The 15,730-nt window shown below is 32.2% G+C and overlaps 1 protein-coding gene across 1 annotated transcript in view; it reads right to left on the bottom strand.

The window, feature by feature from the left end:
• Window positions 1–663: 663 nt before the first annotated feature.
• Window positions 664–15,730, bottom strand: part of LOC141544574 (protein O-mannosyl-transferase TMTC3-like) — an 83,433-nt gene continuing 68,366 nt past the window's right edge. The window contains exons 12-15 of the mRNA XM_074270940.1: window positions 12,688–12,791; window positions 8,714–8,883; window positions 6,448–6,674; window positions 664–3,388 (exon numbers count right to left, since the gene is read on the bottom strand). Of these exons, the coding sequence (XP_074127041.1) occupies window positions 2,574–3,388; window positions 6,448–6,674; window positions 8,714–8,883; window positions 12,688–12,791 (1,316 nt within the window). The 3' untranslated portion in view covers window positions 664–2,573. The remainder of the gene's footprint in view (window positions 3,389–6,447; window positions 6,675–8,713; window positions 8,884–12,687; window positions 12,792–15,730) is intronic.

Below are 15,730 nucleotides of genomic sequence, written 5' to 3'. Positions count from 1 at the left end.
AAATTTTCATTTAGAGAGGATGTTATTTACTAGATTGGCTTTTAATTACATATCAAATGCATGTCCTACTTATTTTTTTCACTAAAAAAAAAAAAATCCTTTTTTGTTTTAGCTACTTCAATATATATATATTTTCACAACCCAATGATAGCCATAAGTGCTTTTGAAGGCATATATCCCCTACCACAGCCCAGAAGGATTTTTTTTAACCTTCAGTTTTTCTTAATAGATTTCATTGCAATCTCCATTTGGAAATTTCTGATAAGTAGGAAGTATTAAATCCATTATGTTTCATTTTCCCACATGACAATTAGTAGGCATAATTATCTCCCTAGATACAAACATATGAGATAAGCCTAGAAACTAAGCTTGTCTGTCTAATGGGTCTAAGTAGAGAGTATAGAGGTTTCCTTCAGTGACTTGAAAATGATTTGCAGTAAATCATTTATGTACCCACTAAAATTGGGTCACCAGTATAATCCATGTCTATTAAAACATTTTATAGAACTGTCCTGAAAAGTACCATGAATTATTTTTCTGAAATATTTAACTAGAAATTATAAGCCCTATTCAATGACATATATTGAGGCTTTAGCATATTCTAAATGAAAACTACCTTTGCACAGATTAAAAATTTTTTTTTATAAAAACATTAACAAAAAATTTTAATTTAAAATAAAAAATATTTATTCTGAAACATTTTTTTCCTGGATTTTTAAATTACAAAAAGTTAAAAAGTTCAAAATGATCATCAAATTGACTCTTATAATATTCACAATATTTTGGAAAACAGCTGTCAATAGGTAAATAAGCATTTTTAGTTAATCCACTAAAACATACATCAAAAGATAAACTCATTGAAATAGTAGTTTGACCAAGAAAAAGTCCAAAAAGAAGGAATGAAACAAATGTATTTAATATAGAAATGTGAACATTTTAATGAGTCAGTAGTCAAAATAAATATTTAGTTAAAATGAACAAAAATGGCAAACAATAGAATTTAGTGCTTCAAAAAGAACCAAGTGTCTTTTCTTTTCCTCAAAATTAAATAACACTGGCTTTAGTGGTTTTTCTGTTGAATTGTTCACATATATTAACAATAAATATTTGTTCAATGAACACATAATTTTAAAACCAAAAACCTCATTACTTCAGAAAATAAGACCAGATGACTTTGGGGAAGTCATTTACTATCACAAGTAGAATTTTTTGGTTGGTGGTCAGTCATTTTTCAGAGGGTTCTGATCCTTGGTGACCCTATTTGGGGTTTTCTCAGCACAGACATCAGAGTGGTTTGCCTTTCTTTCTCCAACTCATTTTATAGATGAGGAAACTGAGGCAAACTGTGAAGTGACTTGTATAGGGCCACTTGTGTTAAGTACCTGAACCTAGCTAGATTTGAAATTGGAAAGATGAGTCTTCTTGATTCAGGCCTTGGGACCCTATTCACTGTGTTACCTACCTGCTCACAAAGCAGTTATAAGTCTTAAATAAAACTATGTGGTACAAAATTATGCAAGAAAGCTTGATACAATGGAAGGAGCAATAAATAGCGTTAGAGTTAGAAGACATGCATCAATCCCATCCCACTTCTCTACTTTTGTGATATCAGGTCCACATCAATGTTCCTGGGCTTTGGTTTCCTCAATCTGTAAAATGTGGAGGTTAGACTAGATAGCCTCTTTAGTCCTCTCCAGACCTAGATTTATAATTCTTTGGCCTTATGAAGTTATATGTATTAAAATTTAAGGGTTTGTAGAAAGACAAAGAATAATGTGGAGTTATAACAACTGTATGATTTACTAGCTGTGCTTAATAAGTATTTTTTCTCAAAAGAAAATGCAGTAAAATTCTATAAGATTACTACCAGAAGGCTGCATGTCAGTCACAGAGGCTTTAAAAACTTTTTATATAGTGCTAATGGATAATTATACAATTGTGAAAATATATACTGAAATAAGGTAATTATTTACATCCTAAACATTAATTGCTTAAAAAAAAAGTTGTTTCATTATTTCTTTTGAAAACAAGCACTAAAAAACAAAACAAAAAAACAAAAACAAAACCAACAACAACAACAAAAAAACACCACATAAAAGCTAAGCCAGTGTTTTTTTCATAGAGGAAAGTTTCACAGAAAAAAATACAGTCAAGTAGTATTTTTAATCTGTAGTCGGATTCTACTAAATGAAAACAGGCTAAAATCCATAATAGGAAAATAAAAAAGGGTTGCATGAAATAAAGCTGCATATATTGAAACTGCTCTGTGGGATAGTTTCCAATTGAGAATATCCAACTGAAAATTTTTTTGCCATTAGAAATTTCCTCTGGGCTTTTTAAAAACAATGATTTCTCCACTTTTAACTTAACAAATTTTCTCATATTCAAAACCCCACATTCAACCTAATACATAAAATTTAGTTGATCTATTATTCTCTACAGATAGAGAAACAACTTATTATAGGTTGTTATGTATTCTTTCCACTTTCTGAAACATCTAGTTTGAGCAAACTTTAATTTAAATGCTACAAATTAAGGTATTTTCTATACTGTTGTTATAATAAAGAATAAGGTTATTCGCCATTTAAAATACGTTCAATCTCCTCTAGTCTTTTTAAAGCAGCAACTCTTTTTTTTTCAATGTCACTGATTTCTTTTGTTGTTTTTTTGTTTTCTTTCTCTGTATTTTCTTCTGATTGTGTGTTGAATTTAGATGGACTTTTGTTATTATCATTTTGCATTGTCTCAGTGGATTTGTGTTCACTTTTTATTTCGTCTAAGTTTTCAAATGGAGTTTTTTTGCTCGCTTCTACACGTGTGGTCCCAGCTGGTGGGAGATATAACCGTTCTCCACCACCAGAGGAAGAAATTTTAACTCTTACTATATTCAAATGACGATGTATATATTCTTCATGTGGTGCTAAGTCAAGTGTCTCAAGTAGGCATTTTTCTGCTTTGATCAAGTCCCCCTCCTCAAAATAAACAACACAAAGATTGTGTTTTCCTTGGACATTGTTGGGATCCATTTCTACAATCTTTTCAAAACACTCTTTTGCTCCAACTATGTCTCTCTTCTGATTCATCAGAATGTCTCCCTTTAAGATGAGACCTTTGATGTGATCTGGGTAGTAGCGAAGGAGCTCTTCCAGCACGGGCAAAGCCATTAATTCCTTTGAGGACTGAGAATATAGAAGAGCCAAGTTGAACAAAGCGCTTCTGAAGCCTGCCTGCAGCTTGATGGCTTTCTTCATCCACATCTCAGCTTCGCTGCCTTTTTTGTCATCCATAGCTAGCATGCCCAGATTGAAGTAGCCATTTGCATCATGGGGTTCTTGACTTACATAGTTGAGCAGTCGTTTCTTTGCTTCAGGCCTAACTTTAGCTTCACCTAAGGATTACAAAAATAACAACAAAACCTTTTAATCCTTTGTCACCAATGAGATAACTTGGTAAATCCATTTTTTATCAAAACTTTTGGTGAGATAACAGGAGCCTGGGAAAGCAATATAATTGCTTTTTATGCAACTCTTCCTTCAGACTAGTGCTTGAGGCACAAATGAATCCATCATCAGGGTGTGACTAAAAGGTTTTGGGGAGCACAGATACTTCTTCAGATGTAAAGGAAAATATAAAACCTTGTATTAATTTTGAATAAGCAATGCCATGAAAAGATAAGTGTATTTATCAAATTCTCAGAATCATTATTCTTATGCAACACCGAAATGGTGTCCTGAGCATTCATAAAGAAATTATTTGCCTAGATACAGCTTTTAAAAATTATATTACTAGCATCAATAGCCACGTATGTAGATCAAACATAGAAGTTTAGACAAAACTTTAAGTAACCAAAGGCTGTTGATCTTGATCTATTTGGTGAAAGTTAGATCAACATTTCACTTTCTTAATAAGAAAGCAAAATGGCATACGATAGTAAGAAGACACTGAAATGTGGGGACAAGAACCAGAGATTTGATGTTTGGTTCTATCACTACTTAGATGACTGTAAGGCAATTCACTTTTTTAACCCTCATTTTCCTTATTGGAATTAGAAGACCCCTGATAAACACTTGACTGATTTGCAGAAAATATAATAGCTATCCTTTTTATCTCAAGGGGTATTATAAGGATAAAAGGAAAACCAACTCATGGCACAAAATATTAATATGCTTAAGAAAATGACTGAGGCAGTAACTATTAATCAAATAGGGGCAGGTATTACAATGGAATGTGCTTATCTGGTCAGAAAAGTTGAGTTTAAATGCTGACTGAGCACCTTATTTTTTAGGCACTCTTGAAACTCATCTGAAAATGAAGAGGTTGACATCTAAGCCCCCTTACAATTTATATTCTTTTAAAAAACAGCAGATCTGGGGGCAGAGGAACCTCAAGGCATCCTATAATAATAGATTCTCTGTTAAAAGGGATTCTTTTACCCCATTGAATTCACAGCTTTTTCTATGGAGGTAAATATTTCAACTTCTCTCTAACAAATTGTTGAACTGAATTATCAAAAAGAAAAAGATTCAAGCATAAAGATGGCATCCCTAATTAGTTATTAGGTAGTATGCTAGAATAAAAGAACATTTACCTTGTTAGTCAGCAAACTTTGGTTCTAAGTCTTTAGCAATGTCTCTCAGACTCTAGCCTGAAGCTTCCTCATCTGTTCAGTGGGCTAGACTAGATGATGTCTATAGTTATCTCTGATCTCCAAAGAGCTAATAAAACTTTATTATCAGATGAATGGAACCCTCTCTCCAAAGTTACAAATATAATTTTGAACAAAATTAATTTCAAGCCTTTCAAAAATGTAAAATATTTTGCTGTTATCAAAAATATTGTTCTCAAACATTTAGGGTTAGGGGCCAGAGCCCTCCATATTCTCCCTTTCCCAACTGTTGTGCCCAGGTCCCTTAAAATCCCAGTTTGGTGGATGGACATATTCATGTTAGTTCTCTGATAAGTGGGCAATGATGAACTATAATCCTGGCATTATGGAGGATTTATATTTTGTCATTTGTCCTGTGGCAGCCACTTTGCCCTAAAAGTAACTGTACCTTCCTTTCTTGCTTGTTCAGCCTTCAGACTTGCAGGGGCAATGGCAAATGCACAGCCACTAGGTTTGCCATTTGACTGGTTGATGACTTCCACAATTAGAAGAGCTCTTTAGAGCAGAGACTATTGCTTTTCTACTTGCAAAAAGCTCAGTGTTTAGCACATAATATATACTTAATAATGATTTTATATTCCATCTTGGATAGCAAAATCCTATTTAAGATACTAATGATGACAAGACTCCCTCCTTAACCTAGCTGCAGTGATTTCAGACAAAAATCTTATAATTTCACGTGCTTAAAAGTATCTATTTTTTAAACTTGCAATTGCTTCTATTGTTTGGTTCAGAATTATCTTCTAAACCATTATGTGTGAAAGGCATTATGATGTTCTTTGATTTTTTAATGGCATGACTTTTAATCTGTAGATCTGAATTTATTTTGAGCTTATAATGTCATATAGCATGAGATACTGATCTAAAATCTAATTTGTCAAATGGCTTTTGAGTTTTTCCAGCAATTCTCTTCAAATAAGAAATCTTCTCAAAAAACTTAGTATTTTTGCCTTTATCAAACACTGCACAATCAAGCTTAATAACTCCAGATTCTTCCTAGTCCTAATTATCTGCTTTTCTATGTTTAAACAATACCAATTAGTTTTGATGATTATTGTTTTGTCATACAATTTAAGGTCTCAAAGTGCTACTCCCCTACATTCTTATTTTTTCCCTATTACTTCTCTTGAGATTTTAGCCATCCCCCCACCAAATAAAAGTGTTTCTTTTTGTTATTATTAAGCATCCACTTAGATATTTTATGAATTTTGCAGTTATTTTGAATAGGAATTCTCTTCCACAATAATCATGTATTTAAACAAACATAAAAGCACTTACTGTGCTAGATCCTGGGGGTGGGTATATTGCTCAGGTAAGATAAAGTATTTTCCCTCATGTACTTTTACAACAGTTGGCGGGGATGGGGTGGGAGTGGTGTGGAAAGAGACATAAATAGGTAACTAGGATAAATGAAAAATATTATTAGGGAGTAGAAAAACTATTGTGATAAAACATCATTACTTCCTAAGAATACCATTCTAACAAATTTGTAACAAATATTTAGTATAATATTGCATTTAAATGCTTCATTGTTCAATATTGAAAAAGTTTAAAGTACTTTTAAAAATTCATTCATTTTAGTCTTACAATTTTATTTAAATCACCAAATTTCCATATATATATATATATATGTGAAGTTTGTTAAAGGGGTAAATAAATATTAGTTAGACTTCTGAACTATGACAAATGATAAATATAATTAGTAAACAGTTTTATTGTATAGGGGCACTGGGATATGACCCTGATTTAACTAGAAATACATTTTAAATATGTCAACATACCAGATTCTTGCATGAGCAGGGCAGAATTGAATAGTGCTAATTTATGATTAGGATTCATCTTCAAAGCCCGGTCAAAGTTTCGAAGGGCTTCAGTTGATTCTTTAAGTTCAATATTAACAATTGCCAAGTTGTACCAGAGGTCTGCATTGCTTCGGTCAAGATCCAATGCCCTAAGATATGATTCCTTTGCTTTTAAAGGTTTATTCATTTTTAAAAGTAATTCTCCTCTGTGGAAGAAGAAAACGAAAACTTTAGTTTATAATATTACACTTATACTTGCAACTTAAAAGTTTTGACAAGGTAAGCTCTTTTAGTTTCTTACTCTACAACCTTTCAATTTTTCTCTCAAAAATAACTTAATCATAATTAGAGAATACAATAATGTCTCTTATTCCTCCTATGTTTACTCCTATGTGTTTTGCTTGGTTAAATAGGATATGAAGTAATTAAAAACAGGAAAAAAATACACCAGCTTAAGATGTTAGTTGAACAAAGGAAGAAAGAGAGGTTGGAGAGGAAGATGGGAAGAGGGAAAGAAGAAAGATCTGCCCTGATATCTTCAGAGAGGGCTTAACTAATTTGTCAAAGTAAATATAATTAAACATGATTCCTGAATGAGATTTGCCAAAAGATTTTATTAAAAAAGAAAAAAATGGGCACCATTTAGATATCATATAGACAAGTACCCAAGAGCACTCTGGACATAGATTATGAGTAAAAATAGAGGCAGCTCAAGTTGAAGACTTTCTTGATCATCCCATGCTAATGTGACCCCTCTCTCAAATGCTTTATATTTTTTGTAATTTTTACTTAATTCTGTATACACTTATGTAAGTACTTTTTTCCTCTTAGAATGAGTCTTAAAAGTATGATAATTACATTCTTTGAATGTGTATCCCTAGAGTCTAACAATAATTAATAAAAATAAGATAACAGCAGCTAACTTCACAGTTATTGTGAGAATCAAGTAAGATCATACTTATAATTAGGCAAGTACCTGGCACATAATATTTCCTTCTCTCTTAAATGAACTAACTGAATGAAGAAGAATATGATGGAATTAGAAAGTAATGGATCAAGGCCTCCTTGTCTTATTTTGTTAGAGACATCTAACTTACTCTGAGATTAAATGGAAGGGAGAACAGATAAAGAGAGATTTTTGAGGGTGATGAAGGAATTTATGACAAATGATTTCAATAACAGAGTGGGAGCCAAGGCCATCTACAGAAGGAAAATATACTGAGTTTGGAGTTTTAGGAGAGATAAGCAGGTTTCTAACAACAGCTTTGATGATATAAAAGGGAGTCAATCAGAAATGAAGAGAATTGCTACCTATTGGCAAGGGTTCCACCTCAGGTAGCATGAATTTATAATATATCCTTTTTGGATAATTTATGACTTTTTTTCCCAGTAGTGTTCAATAACTTGAAGAGATGGAGAAGATAGGTGGTGGGATGATTCCCAGGCCTGAGGATTAGCAAGATCTAGGATAAAGAAGCAAAGGCAGGGCAGGGGACAAAGGATGGTTAAAATGATTGTGTGTGTGTGTGTGTGTGTGTGTGTGTGTGTGTGTGTGTGTGTGACAGAAAGAGAGAGAGAGAGAGAGAGAGAGAGAGAGAGAGAGAGAGAGAGAGAGAGAGAGAGAGAGAGAGAAAACATTACACACACACACACAAAATAAATGATCTTGATAGGATAGTGTTAAGAGTTTGTAGACAATAAATTGAATCCAGAAAGGTATGTCAAGAAGGCAAGAAAAACAAGAACAAGAAGATTCTCACTCAGTATACAGATATCATGTTGAGAGTCAAAATTAGGTTTAAATGAAGTGCAATAGTGGGAAAAGTAGAAATAGAGAATAAAAGGGAAAAAAAATTTTCAAGTCCAATTTGGGATGCCAGAAACACATCTCTTCCAAACACTGGCAATATAAGATCTCTAAGAAGGTTTGATGAACACAAAAAAATTAAGCATACTAAAAGCTCTGACTAATTGAGCCTCAAAATTTACATTAAAAAAATTATTCATTAATTCAATTATTTCCTAGGTACTCTGAAGAAGATTATTAGAGAAGGTGACAAGCAGAGAATTAGGAGACACATTAAGGAACTACCTACGAGATGAATCTTTATAGGTTTTTGCTTCCCCCTCCCTTCCCTCAAATAGACTATGGGGAAAAAAAGTAATACTTCTAATTCAGTAACAATCATTTGCAAAGACAAAACAGACAATCTTATATAAGAATAGTACAAAAGTAAAGCAATACCTGCTAATATAAGCCTGTTTGAAATCTGGTCGCATACTAATTGCTTGTCGATACAATTGATCTGCTTCTTCAAGTCGAGACTCATTTACACGAATCAAGTTGGCAAGATTAATATAAACATTTAAATGGTTAGGAGCAATTCGTGCAGCATATTTTTTGCCTGGAATAATCTGGTTTTAAAAAAAAAAAACACTTTTATGATTTATGCCACTAAGGCAAAACAAATTTCAAGTGAAACATTCATATCAGGCAACTAAATTAAAAGTCATATATAGAATATCCACTAAGGATTTTTTAAATAAGTGGCATTACTAAAAATAAAGAATCCATTTAAAAAGAACAAAATGTTATGCAAATGATTTATGATTTTGGCATGGTCTTGCCCTACAAAAATGCATATTTTGATCCATTCATGTTCATTTATCCTTTGGGACTTATCTATGTCTTCTTATAAATTTGTCACAGAGTTTGTCTTTCTTGTTCCCCACCTCCCTGTCCCACTTTAAAATGTATCATAAGATACTAGTAGAACATCCCTCACTCTCATCATATGACCAGGCCATTAAAAATATTTTATTTCTGGGCACCAGAAACAGAATAGGTTGAACTTTTAACCTCCCAGATCCTGGGCCACTCCACCTTTGGTATGGAGAGTAGACATGGCTAGTGAAACTACTTCAAAAGTTAGGGAGCCACCTTCTCAATACCTTCAAGGCTACTAGATTTCATCGCCTTCCTTGCAGTGTGCCCTCCAGATTCCTTTGCTGTGTCATCTTTCCCTCCCATAACATACTATGGAACTCTGAATTTCCACCAGTCCTGAAATAAAACCCTGAATGTATTGTCTCCTATGATAACATTTTCAATTTGGATCCTCAGTGCTTATCACATAGTAAGAATGCTTCATCAATTCTTTTTTATTTATTCATTAATTCATTCATTCTAATATTTTTTGAGAGACTAAAAAACTTATATAACAAAAATCAAAGAGATGAAAATGCTTGATTCTATTTTAATCTACTGGAGGCTGTTGTGTTCTGTGATTCATAGCCATATAGCAGAATACTGAAATAAAAAAAGACAGGATGCATTTGAAGAAGTTTGGTGTTATTAAAGATGCTCTGAAATTTTCCAAAGACAATTCAATCCATTCTCCTACTTAATCCTGGGCCCAATTTGTTGTCCATTTATAATTTATGTATAAATTCTACAGGTTCTCTATTCAACTGCTGTCATAATCTGAGCAACAGATATTCATCACTGGATTTTTCATTCTGGTGGATGTTAGGGCAGATTTTGGGGGGAGGATGGTTATGGATCAATGGTTTTTTCCTTTATGCAATATGCAAAACATTAGCAACTAACAGGAATATTTGGTGAGTCTCAACAATTGGGAAGAATCCATCTTCAATCTGGATTTTGCATAAAATCTCCTTCATGACAATGGTAAATACCTTTGGCAGGCATACTTCTTCTTTATGCTTCACAGAGAAACACTGAGAGGGCTATCTTCCTTTTATTTTTAAGTAAAATATTATCTTTTCTTTTCCTCATATATCATCTACTTTCCTCATCTATACTTCCTAGACCCTCAGAAAGATCCAATCTTTATTAAAAAAGAAAAAAAAAAAAACCAGCAACTAAAGTTCATCAAATATGCAGAATATGGAAAAAAGCACAATCTACAATGAAGCTGGAAATATAGGTTAAGGTCAGGTTGTGATAGGAAAAGGTGTTTATATTTTTTCATTTTTTTTTTCTCTAGAGGCAACAGGGAATCTCTGAAGTTTTATGATTATGAGTATGACATGATCAGATCTGTATTAAAGATGAAAGGGAGAGAATCTTGAAGCTAGAAGACTAGTAAGGAAGTCCCTAGTTCTCTCTCTTCTTCAGATAACACTATGAATTAATTCCTCAATGCTTCATAACTTTGATACATCTGAAATGGATATATTCTATATAAATTGGTCCAATACTGCTGTTTTTCACATCTCTATTTTGTCTTCTTTATTATCCTCTTACTTTTGTCCTTATTTGTCTTTAGTATGAGCATATAAGATTTTAAGTAGAATGAATCTCTTGTTAGCATGCTTTATATTGTTTCGTAAAAGTAGATTATTTCCAGCCCCAATACACTTTTTGTGTCCCTTCATTATAAACTACTCTTTAACCTCACTCTCATTCACATCTTCTCCTCCTGTCAGTGGGTAAGAGATTGGGCAGAAGTATTATTTATACATTAGATGAGAGCTGTTTCAATGAAGTCAAAATGAGATGGAAACTGCTCTCTGTACATTTCTGTACAAAATATTTATAATCTGTATTCTTTTAGGATGAAAATAGAAAAAGATTAGCTTCCTACAGATTAGCCTAAGTAAGTCAGTTTCATCTTTTTTGGTGGCATTAGCTGGTGCTTACTGTAGACACCAATTTATGATTCTTTGAAGAATCATAATATATTTGGCAGGAAGTTTCTTTGTAAAATACAAGTTTTTGGTTCCTTATTCCTGACATATTTTTGTACTATTTTTTTTCCTGTAGCCATCTTTTTTTACTTTTGCATTAAGAAAGTCATCAAATATCCTACAATATTCTGATTTAGTCTGAGGTGTAAGTTTAGTTACTTGCAGAGTTTCTCTTTTGTAACTGACACTAGTGACAAAATTTTCATAGTGGATTCTCAAAAGCTAGATCAGTAGAATACAAATTCTGGAAGGTTCCATTCTGCTTTCAAGGATAGTTCTAACCTAAGGACCAACCAAGCTAAGTGCAGAAAAACCCAAGACTGCCCCATTTTCTGCTGGTTTGCCATCACAGAACTTTTCACCACATCACCATTTTCTAATCGATCAGCCTTGGTAGAACATTCCAGAATTGGGTTTAACTGATTTAACTTGAGAAGACATTGAAAATTAGTTCCTTGGTATGTCTTACAAAGAATAAACAATCAACTTTACAATAGTTACAGATGAGAAGCATATGGTTCTGCCAATGACTGATTTCGTTTCACAAATGAACATCTTTTGAAATTCATACATAGCCTTTTAGCTAAGTTGCTGCTACGACAAAAATTATTCATGGTTGGAAAAGAGGAAATGCCTTATTTCTTAAGGGACAGTAAACTATAATTTATAAGAATAGTCAAATAATAATAACTTAGTTAAATTATTCTGATTAACTGAACTTTCCTATACAGATTACTTGCCTAGAAGTTAAACATTTAACAAACTACCTATATAATACGTTAAGTATATGTAATCTAATCACAGAATCATAATATATAAAAAGGAACTCATCTAGTTTCTCTTTATATAGAAAAGGAAATTGTTGTTACATGACTTGGGCAAGATCAAACATTATTAGTGCTTTTTCTGCTCTATAAGATATGAATATTAATAACTATTTTGTGGTACCATAGGTGGAAAAGATCTGTACTGGCCCTTTAGAATGCTTTTTGAAAATAATTCCTTGTATGACATGGTTTATTATTTATCTTTTATAACAATGGAGTGAAGTATAGGAAAAAAATTTATGAATATCTCAGACCTGTTTGGTTTGGTAATTTAGAAAGTTAAATCCCTTCATTTCTTTAGAGAATTAAAAAATGTTGGCTTGTTAAAATACAAACAAAAGTAATACTTTAATGAAATTAAGTATGAAATATAAAGTGTATTAATAAGACTGTAGAAAATATCAATAACTTGAGTCATTTAATGAATTAATTAAAACATACAAGGTTTCACAAAAATCTTAATGTAATTTTAAGTTATTAATGTTTAAAGGTACCCTATTTGAGGTACACTGTATTTTTGTAGTTTAAAAAGTCTAAAATGGTTAGAAATGATAGCTTTCTTTGGAATATTACTATTTTTATTGGATTATAGATACAAGAAAAAGAGAACTTAAAAATTGAAAATGTTTGTGCTATATTAAAACAACTAGAAAAAGACTGAAAAAATAATATTACTTACTTGTGGCATCAGTGATTTAGCAATCATATAAGATTCCTCGGCTTCTTTGGTTCTATTTAAATTTTTGTAAGTTCTTCCTACATTCATGTGAGCCCCAATATCATCTAAAATAAAACATTTGATAGCTTCATATGCAAGTATCTCATGAGCAATACAATATATATGACTAAATAAAACAGTATTATATGGTCACATATATAAACAAAATAAAAACATGTATTGTCCTAAAGACTTCACCCTATAATATACAATAGGTATTTAATATGTGATAATAGTTCCTCCTGTAGAGAACCCAGCAAGAAACAATGACATTCATACCATTTTACATTGTTTTTATCCTAATTTGTATTATGAATTTTTTTTTCTCTCATTAAATTGTAAACTCTTTGAAGGCAGGTCCATGCACTAAGGAACTATGTATTAGCACTTTGGGGAAAAAAGTCTTTCTATGCCAATAGTAGAAGTTAAGAGCTGAAATATGGTGAAAAAGAGTGACAGCATTTTACCTAGCCTCAAGCTTTCTATGCATCTAGTTTTTCTAACTGACCAATGAGTAAGAGATCTCTTCTACCAAAGATTCAGTACATAAAGCTAAACCTTTTCCATTAAATGAGAAAAGTATAAAGAGGACAACAATAGGGAAAGCCAGACAAGGATTTCTTTACCAAGGCATACTGCAAAAACTCATCCAGTACAGAAAGCTCTTCTAGAACATTTATGATAAATAAGCATGACCATCTCATCCCTCCTTGAATGTCAATGGTGACAGAAATTTTACTACCTTAAAAAGCAGCCTATTCCATTTGAAAGGTCAAATCATTAAGACATTCTTCATATTAAGCCAACATGTTCAGAACAAGCATTCCTTGTTTCATTAATAGCTTTTCATGTAATATAGTTTAATCTTGAATTCAGACTTTTTTATTTTATTTTTTTTGCTGAGGCAGTTGGGGTTAAATGACTTGCCCAGGGTCACACAGCTAGGAAGTGTTAAAGTCTGAGACTAGATTTGAACTTGGGTTCTCCTTATTTCAGGCCTGGTGATTGGATTCACACTTTTTTATTGTGCCATTACTTCTGCCTTGCAGACCATATGTTGTTTTTATAATTCTTCTTTCTCTTTTAAACCATTTAGAAACATCCTGCTATGGTTCTATATACTCTTAGGAATCCACAAGGTAATCTCCCTTATAAAGTGTTGATTTATTTTGCTTTATATTGCAACATTTGTTCAGAGATATCTGCTCTCATTTAGTTGGTCTGGAGGTCATATTTCTTTTCTCTAATATCTTCCTTGTTGGTTTATTTGCTTATGCTCAAAGTCTTTAACTGAGTTTTCTTACTCATGAGATCTTTAGTGACTTCAATCTCTTTTCCTCATATTCCCCTATTGTTCACTTTTGGAGTCTTTTCCCTTGATTGCAATCACCCTGGGGGCTAGACTTCTATCTCAGGATCTTCTCAATGCCTCAAGTGACTTTTGGGGAAGTAGAACTGATACCTGCATTTCTTTCCCTCAAGTTTAGTGGAATGCCTTACAGGTACACATACTGCTACTGACTCAGTTTCTTCTATAATTGGACAAAACCTCAAATCCTTCATCTAGTTAGTTGCATAACTTGGAACTTATCACATGGTACAAAGTCTTCTCATTCTATTTTTCTGTAGACTCAATTCCTGTTTGACAATGTCCCAACTAAAATGGAGCATTATGGACTGAATATAATACTCTAAAAGTTCTTTAACCAACACAGAAGAGACATACTTACTGCTCTTATCTTAGAAACTTAGAAATATTTCTTCTAGTGTAGATAGTGAAATATAAATATTTCATGTCATTTGTACCCTACAAGGGGTTCCTATTAAACATAGCAATCAATTTAAGAACACTTTGTATTTTTTATATGAATTTGCTATTTTTATCCTACTCTCAAAATTTGCTTTTTTTAAAACCTAAATACAAGACTTTAAATTTATTCTTACTGAATTTTATCTAATTTTTAATCTCCGACCAAACAATCTCTCAAACTTCTCTGAATAGTAATTATAATAATCGCTAATTAATAGTAATTATCTGCAAGAAACAAATCAATTTCATCTGTCTCCCTAGCCTAGGACTCTTTTTAGATTCTGATTCTGTAAAACAAAATTATAAGCCATCTTCCCTCAACTTCTCATTATTCAAAACAAACAAACAAACAAACAAACAGGTGAACCTTTACCTTTTCTTACCTTCTATTATCTGTCTTTACTCTCCAGGTTTCCCTTAAGACTCAACAATTTAGCAAAAATGCCAAAACCATTAAAATTATGTCAGAAAAAAATTATTATACAAATAGTAAAGAGAATTAAAGATTATTTTCTGACAGAGATGGAAGCAAAACAAGGGTGAATATTTCTACTTATTCTATCATCCCTTAACACTGCAACATCTGTCTTAGGCATTAGACTTATTCCTTCCTTCTTTGCTTTACTTCTCCAAAGAAATCTTTTTTTTAAATTTTCCTTAGCATTATTTTGGAAAGCTCTATTCAAACATGGATTTTTAGCTTGGTAAAATTGTTATAAGTCTGTGTTTATCTCTTTGTACTCTATTGGTTATGTTTTTCTAGTCCTAATTTTTATATATTTTTTTCTAAAATCTCAGCTCTTTGGAGAGCTCCCTATGAAGCAACATGTTGAAACCAGGAATGATTTAACTTTATTTTTAAAAATTTTTATTGGATGTGTGTATATGTATATGTACACACACAAACACATTTTTCATCATGTTCATTTCCTAACCTCACCTAGAGAGGTACCCCTACAACAAGAATTAAAAAAGAAAATAAAAAAGTGAAAGTAAACAATACACCAATATCGCATGTACCATCTTTGTAGTAGCTCAGGACTTCAAAGAAAAAATGAAGACGACACATTCTCCTTATTCAGAGCTATTTTTGGTGATTCTTCTTTCTATTTTACACTGTTGTATTCACTGAGTATACTGTTTTCCTATTCCTGCTTATTTTACTCTGAATTTGGTTCATATTAAGGTGTCAGA

The sequence above is a fragment of the Sminthopsis crassicaudata genome, chromosome 5 (genome assembly GCF_048593235.1).
Source record: "Sminthopsis crassicaudata isolate SCR6 chromosome 5, ASM4859323v1, whole genome shotgun sequence".
NCBI classification, from domain to species: Eukaryota; Metazoa; Chordata; class Mammalia; order Dasyuromorphia; family Dasyuridae; genus Sminthopsis; species Sminthopsis crassicaudata.
The sequence above is the reverse complement of the archived record's forward strand: the minus strand, read 5'-3'. Positions and strand labels throughout refer to the sequence as shown.